The 7,704-nt window shown below is 59.2% G+C and overlaps 1 protein-coding gene across 1 annotated transcript in view; it reads right to left on the reverse strand.

Moving 5' to 3' along the window:
- Positions 1 to 7,704, reverse strand: part of MVP (major vault protein) — a 12,160-nt gene that overhangs the window by 3,225 nt on the left and 1,231 nt on the right. The window contains exons 3-10 of the mRNA XM_009883701.1: positions 7,369 to 7,492; positions 7,163 to 7,294; positions 6,093 to 6,187; positions 5,165 to 5,401; positions 4,286 to 4,411; positions 3,639 to 3,797; positions 2,423 to 2,673; positions 1 to 83 (exon numbers count right to left, since the gene is read on the reverse strand). Coding sequence (XP_009882003.1) covers positions 1 to 83; positions 2,423 to 2,673; positions 3,639 to 3,797; positions 4,286 to 4,411; positions 5,165 to 5,401; positions 6,093 to 6,187; positions 7,163 to 7,294; positions 7,369 to 7,492 — 1,207 coding nt within the window. The remainder of the gene's footprint in view (positions 84 to 2,422; positions 2,674 to 3,638; positions 3,798 to 4,285; positions 4,412 to 5,164; positions 5,402 to 6,092; positions 6,188 to 7,162; positions 7,295 to 7,368; positions 7,493 to 7,704) is intronic.

Below are 7,704 nucleotides of genomic sequence, written 5' to 3' on the forward strand. Positions count from 1 at the left end.
GCTTGGGGCGCCCCGCCGAGAGGGACAGGACCGTCAGCTGCTCCCCGGGGCCCAGCACCACCAGCTCGGGGCCCAGCACCACCCTGCGACAGGACAAGAGTGTGTCAGCGGCACGGGTGACACGCCAGGGGCACCGCACTGCACAGGAGGGGACCAGAGCACGCCAGGGACAAGCTGCCACGTGCTGGACCCAGCGCTGTCACCTGCTCCGTGCAGCCCAGAGCCACCCTGCTGGACCAAGGACAGGCTGTGACATGTGGGAGCCCACACCACCATGTGATGTACCACCAGACACGTGTCACGGACGAAGGTCACAAGACAAAGACACACCAAGGACATATCACAGAACCACAGGATGACAGGATCACAGTATGGTTTACGTGAGGAGGGACCTCTGAAGATCATCTTGTCCAGCCCCCCTGTTCAAGCAGGGCCACCTACAGCTGGTTGCTCATGACCATGTCTAGTTTGGTTTCAAGTATCTTCAAGGATGGAGACTACACCACTTCCCTGGGCAACCTGTGCCAGTGCTCAGTCACCCTCACAGTGAAAAAGTGTTTCCTGATGTTCAGAGGGAACCTCCTGCCTCTCACTTTCTGCCCATTGCCTCTGGTCCTGTCACTGGGCACCAGTGAGAAGAGCCTGGCTCCATCCTCTCTGCACCTGAATACTCTTCAGGTATTTATATACATTGATAAGATCCTCCTGAGCCTTCTCTTCTCCAGGACGAGCAGTTCCACCTCTCTCAGGCTCTCCCCATAGGAGAGATGCTCCAATCCCTTCATCGTCTTTGTGGCTTTTCATTGAACTCTCCAGTATGGCCATGTCTCTGTTGTACTACGGAGGCCAGAACTGGACACAGCACTCCAGGTGGGACCTCACCAGTGATGAGTAGAGGGGAAGGATCACCTGCCCACCTACTGGCAACAGTCCTAATGTGGCCCAGGACACCATTCCCCACCTTTGCCACAAGGGCACGCTGCTGGCTCGTAGTCAGCTTGGTGTCCATGGGGACCCCAGGTCCTTTTCTGCTGAGCTGCTTTCCAGCTGTTCAGCCCCCAACATATACTGGTGCCTGGGGCTGTCCCTCCCCAGGGGCAGGACTTTGCTCTTCCACTTGTTGATCTTCATGAGGTTCCTGTCAGCCCATTTCTCCAACCTGTTGAGGTCCCTCAGCATGGCAGCCTGACTCTCTGGCATCTCAGCCACTCCTCCCACTTTGGTGTCCTCTGCAAACTTGCTGAGGGAACACTCTGCTCCATCACCCAGATCATTAATGAAGATGTTAAACAGCACTGGACCCAGCATTCACCCCTGGGGCACACCACTAGTTACTGTCCTCCGACTAGAGCTCGTGCCACTGATCACCATGCTCTGGGCCTGGCCACTCAGCCAGTTTTCAGTCCACCTTGCTGCTCATCCAGCCCAAACTTCATCCGCTTCTCTATGAGGATCTTGTGGGAGACAGTGTCGAAGGAGTTCCTGAAGTCCAGGGAGACAATAGCCATGGCTCTCCCCTCATCTACAAACCCAACCATTTCATCAGAGATGTTTATCAGGTTGGTCAAGCATGACTTCCCTTTGGTGAAGCTATGCTGACTGCTCCTGATGATTTTCTTGTCCTTCATGCACCTGGAAATGGTTTCCAGGATGAGTGGCTCCATCACCTTCCCAGGGATTGAAGTGAGGCTGAGAGGCCTGTAGTTCCCTGGGTCCTCCTTCTTGCCTTTCTGGAAACGAGGGTGACCTTTCCAGTCTTTGGACACTTCTCCCACTTTCCATGACTGACCAAAGATTATAAACAGTGGCCACTCAATGACATCAGCCAGCTCCTTCAGCACTCGTAACTGCACCCCATTAGGGCTCATGGACCTATATGTTAGCTTAAGTATTCTTTAACCTGAACCTTTTCTACCAAGGGTGCATCTTCCTTGCTCCAGACTTTCCCTCTGGTTTCCGGAGCCCAGGATCCCTGAGTGTGATTTGTACAGACTGAAGCCAAGGATATACTGTGTCACAAGAGTCCCTTCCCTGTCACTTGCTCCCCAGGGCCCTACATGACCAACTCTATACCCAGCACCACTCCGTGACATGCCAAAAATACGTGAAGGACATGGGTCACATGCCAAGGACACACCAGTCCCGACACCATCAGCTGCTCCCTGAGGCCCAGCACCACCAGCACTGGGCCCAGCATCAGCCAGCCACAGACATGCCAAAGACACTGGTCACATGCCAAGGACACACCAAGGAACACACCACGGCACAGGGGTCACAGTAACACCACCTGTACCCTGGTGCCCAGCACCCCCCTCCAGCCCCTCCAGCCCCGTATCCTCCTCCCATGCCCCCACACATCCACTACGTTCTCCATTCCCTGCCACATCCCTTCTCCCCCATGCCCAGAACCACAGGCGCTCACCGTGCCCGCCGCTCCCGGTAGTCGTAGACCTGCACAGCAGCATTGTGGGGCACCTGGTAGGTGACGGCGCGGGTGCGGTCACGTTGAGGGATCCCAGTGTCTGGGCTGGAGGAGGAGTGGATCCCAGCGTCCACACCACGGGTGTCTCCACGGGCTTCCGCCAGCAGCACCTCCACCCCGGGGGGCAGCTCCTTCTCCCACAGCTCCTCGGCCTCTGTCAGCATGTAGGTCTGCCCCGTCACCACCCGCACCTGCAGCCAGAGCCACCTCAGGGTGCTGCCAGGCTGGGACAGCCACTGGAGGGATTGGGGATGCTGGAAGTGGGCGTCTGGATGGCTTGGCGGGCAACAGGAGCACTTCGATGGGGATTGGGACTACTGCAAAGGGGTGTGGGTGATACTGGGTGAGGGGCTGGGGGTTACTGGGAGTACTGGGAGGAGTTATGGAGGGTGTGCGGAGGCACTGGAAGAGTTATAAGGGATACAGGGAGCACTGGGATGTGGTGATGGGGTACTGGGGGCACTGGGAGGGATTGGGGGAACTGAGGTGGGGTTTGGATGCACAGGGAGCAGGTATATGAGGTACTGGGAGCACTGGGGTGAGGTGCGGGGTATCTAGGGGCACTGAGAGGGAGGCTGGGAGACTGGGACTGTGTTTGAGGGCACCGGGATGAGATACATGGAATACTGGGAGTACTGGGAGGCAGTGGGTGGATACTGGGATGGGGTATATGGTTACTGGGAGCACTGGGTGAGGGCATGGGGGGCACTAGGGGGATGTGGAATACTGGCATGGGAGCTGGGAGCAGTGGGAAGGGGTATGGGAGGCTAAAGGGGGTTGCACGATTATGGTGGGCTATAGGGGTTATGGGGAGTTACGAGCATTATGGGGAACCATGGGGGGCTACGTGGGTTATGGGAAGCTAAAAGGGGCTATAATGGGGTTGGGGAGCTATAGGGTTACAAGGGAGCTCCAGGGATCTATGGGGGACTGTGGGTGAGCTGTAGGGATTTGGGGGGGGCTAGGGAGCTCTGGAAGTCCACGGTGACCTATAGGGAACTGTGGGGGAGTTACAGGGAGCAGTAACAGGGCTATGGGGAGCCACCGAGGAGGCTATAAAGGTGTTGTAAGAAGCTATAAAAGCCAACGGGGAGCTATAGGGGGCTACAAGGAGCTCCAGGGGACCTATAGGGAGCTGTGGTGCTGGGGTGGGCACCTTGCCAGTGCGGATGTCGCGCACGTAGATGCCCTCGTTGTCAGCGAGGGCCATGGCCCGGCGTCGCTCCAGCACGGCCACCTCTGCTGGTGGTACGTACTCGAGGGGGCCCCGGGCCAGCCATCGGTCGCCTGCCCGCCGTGTCACCTCCGTCCCCTCCTGAGAATGAGGGGATGGCATCACCAACCGGCCTGGGGATGCAGGGATCCCCCCACCCCCTGGATGAGGACATGGGAACACAGACGTTCTCCCACGGCCCTCTGCCAACCGCTGGCTTGAAGACATGGAGACAGGGACACCCTCCCATAGCCCCTCAGCTGGGGGACAGTGTAGAAGGGACTCCTCCCATGGCCGTCTGCTACCCACCTGGCTTGGGGACACAGGGGTGAGGACAGGAGTCCCTCCAGGTGTCCTCTGCGGCCTCCATAATCCCCCAGGAGTCCCTCATGTACCCAAACTATTCCCAGGTGCCCCAGCTGTTCCCGATGACCTCCAACCACTCCTTTGTGCCCGCCCCCCCAAGTTGTCCCCTTTTGTCCCCCAACTACTTCTGGTTGCCCCCGTCATCCCAGGCTCACTGGCCTTCCCCCCCAGTTTCACCCAGCTGCCCCCAGGGGATCTGAAATGCCAGGTGTCCCCTAGGCCACCTCATTGGTGTCCTTGATGGTCTGGAGCGCCTGGAGCAGAAGTCCCTCATCCTCAGAGAGCACATAGACATCCTGGATGCCAGCCTGGAGCCGCTCGCCCGGCTGCAGAAAGAAGGACTTCTCCCCCTGGGGACATGGGGAAATGTTACCAGCAAGACAGAGATGTGGAAAACCAGAGGGACATGGGGCAGGGGCATGGGAACACAGTGGAACATGAAGTAAAGGCATTGGGCACATGGTGGGACTGGAGACAAGGACATCAGGACATGGTGGGGCACAGGGCAGGGACACAGGTGCATTATGGTCCCTCAGGGATGTCTTAGGGCCCAAGTGGGCTACCTTCAAGACCTTTAGGGGTGTCTACAGGGGTATGCCAGGGCCAACTTCTGGTTCCTGGTGACCACCCATGGGTCCCTGTGGAAACTCAGGGTCCTGCAGCAAGACATCAGGGCTAATGTAGGTGTTTTAGGGTACCTTGAGACCACCTTTGCAGCCTTTGGAGATGTATTTGGGTACATCAGGGCTACCTGTGGTTTCTGGGGCCCTCAAAGGTATGTTAGAATCCCTCAGGGACTTTTAGGGACACCTCAGGGGTACATTGGAGTTCCTTGGGGCCATCTTTGAGACTTTAGAGGACACCTATGTATACACAAGGTTCTCTCAGAGCTACCCGGGCATCCCTTGGGGCCAACCTCAGGTCCTGGGAGCCACACTTTGGTATCTCAGGGCATCTTAGGGTCCCCCAGTGACACAACAGTGGTATATCACATTATCTTAAGGTCCCTCGGGATCATCTTTGATACCTATGGGCAAGCTAAGCCTACATTAGGTCCCTTGGCGCCACCTGCAGGTCCCCCGGGGCCACCTTCAGGGTCCCACCTTGACAACAAGCTGCTGGCCCAGCTGGGGCTGCCCATTGGGTCCCACGGGATCGAGCACCACACAGTACTGCCGGGGACCCAGCGTCGTCACAGCCACCTCTGCCACCACCTCCTCAAACACCTCCGGGATGTAGGCCTCGCTCTCTGCCTGGGTCACCAGCCACTCCTCGCCTGTGCGCCGCACCCGGCCCTCTTCGTCCTCAAAGGTCCGCGTTGCCCGCAGGTGCAGGGCTTTCTGCAGTGAGGGGACACACGGGGACATGGTGGGTGATGGGACACCCAAGGCTGGCCCCAACAGGCCTTGTCACCCATCGGTGCAGGGAGACCCATAGATGATGGGACCCCCAAATCTACATCTGAGGGACCTCATGACCTCATGCAGGGGAACAAGGAGGGGGTGGGTGGAGGGAGCACAACTCCCTGCAAGGTCCTTGTCACCCATGAGTGCAAGAGAATTGACATGCTCAGCCTGGGCCTCCTTATCCCCCATGGGTGCAGGGGGCACAGGACCCCCAAACCTATCCCAGGGGGTCTTCATCACCCATGGGTGCAGCAGGAAAGAGGTCATGGTGGGAGGCAGGGGGACAGGAGCGTTTTCATCATCAACTGAGGCAGGGGGAACAGGGACACCACAGGTGAAGGGGATGGGACCTCCTGGAGAGTCCTCATCACTCATGGCAGCAGGGGCCACTGGAACACAGCGGCTTGGAAAGATCCCCAGGTCCCCCTGGAGGGTCCCTGTCACCCATGGGCACAAGGTGTCAGGGTCATGGTGGATCAGGGGGTGATGGGACCCTTCACCCTTCCTGAAGGGTTCCTGTCAGCCATGGGTGCAGGGAGATAGGGACACAGGACCCCCAAAGCCAGCCCAGAGGGGCCTCATCAGCCATGGGCACCAAGGAGGCAAGAGTTAGGATGCCCAGTACCTTGTCAGTGAGGATGTAGGCATCCACAACGTCCATCACCTCCTCGTAGACACCGGGCAGGTAGGCACCCACCTGCTTCACCAGCCATTCCTCAGCTTGGAGCAGGGTGACAGGTGCTGGGAGAGCCGAGGATGCTGGGGTGCTTGGGGAGGGAGGGGACCAGGAGTCCCAGGGGTGCTGGGGTGGGATGTGGGTTGTGAGGGTGCTGGGGAACAGGCAGCATGGGGTGCCACAGACGTACTAGGGGTGCTGAGGATCCTATGGATCTCAAGTGTCCTAGGGGTGCTGGGGGCAAGGGGTCCTACAGGTGGGATGACAGCCCTGAGGGTGTTGGGGGGTCCTAAGGGTGCTGGGCCCTGGAGGTACTGGTGGTTCTGAGAGTCCTATGGGTGCTGGGGGATAAGATGGGGTCCCAAGGGTGCTGCAGGGTAGGATGGGGTTTATGGGGGGTAGGGCGGGCAAGTTGGGGTTCTCAGGGGTTCTGGGGGGATCAGACAGGCATCCTGGGGGTGCTGTGGGGTGGGACAAGGGCTTATGGGGGGTGGGATGAGAGTGTTGGGGATCCCAGAGGAGCAGAGGGGGATCAGACAGGGGTCCTGGGGGTGCTGTGAGGTGGGAGGGGTGATGCGGGGTGGGTGGGATGGGAGCACTGTGGATCCCAGGGATGCTGTGGGGTGGGAAGGTGGTTATCAGGGGTGGGATAGGAGCGTTTGGGATCCCAGGGGCACTGAGGGATTGAACAGGGATCCCAGGAATGCTGGGGGGTTGGAAGAGGGTGCTGAGGGTCCTAGGAGTCCCAGGGGATGGGATGGGGTACTGGAGGCCCCAGGGGTTATGTCAGATGACACAGAAATCCCATGGGTGCTGGAGGGGTTCCAGAGGTGCTAGAGGGTGAGAAAAAGGTCCCAGGGGTATGGGGTGGGGTGTTCCAGGGGTGCCTTCAGGTAACAGAGGGGTCCCATGGGTTCCCAGGGGTAGCACTGATGGTACAGGGTGATATGCCAGCTGACACGAAGGCTGCTGAGCAAGGGCTGAACCCAGGAGGCCACCAGGCTGTCCCCGGGTGCTACCTGTGACGCGGCGGGTGCCATAGCGGTCGATGCACTCCTTGCGTGCTCGCAGGCGGATGGCCTGGTTGTGCCCAATGACGGTGGCCTGCAGCGTCTCAGCCACCTCCACCTCCTTGCGGGGGATGTAGGTGCCTGTGGGCAGGTGGCACCATCAGCCCACAGGTCCCCCACGTTGTACCCAAAAGGGAGTGCCACCCCGTGCTCACTGGGACCCTCGAAGAGCCACTCATCTCCTGCCAAGAACTTCTTCCCATTTTCATCCTTGAAGTCAAGCAGGGCCCGCAGGCGCAGGGCGGTGTCAGCCAGCACCATCTGCAGTGGGGTGATGTCCTGGGGACACACGGACACGGGTTGAGAGATAATCCCCTGGGGACACGGTGTCACAGTGGAGGTGTGGAGGATGTGGGGCCTAAGGGTGCAGGGAACACTTTGGAAGATGCGCTGGGGACACTCTGGGGATGCAGGCGGCATAGTGGGAGACACGGGGGCCATGGGGGGTCACTGCAGGGGTGGTGGGGATGCATCTGGGGGGTCACCATGGG

Source organism: Charadrius vociferus, unplaced genomic scaffold (genome assembly GCF_000708025.1).
Source record: "Charadrius vociferus isolate BGI_N301 unplaced genomic scaffold, ASM70802v2 scaffold374, whole genome shotgun sequence".
Taxonomy (NCBI): Eukaryota; Metazoa; Chordata; class Aves; order Charadriiformes; family Charadriidae; genus Charadrius; species Charadrius vociferus.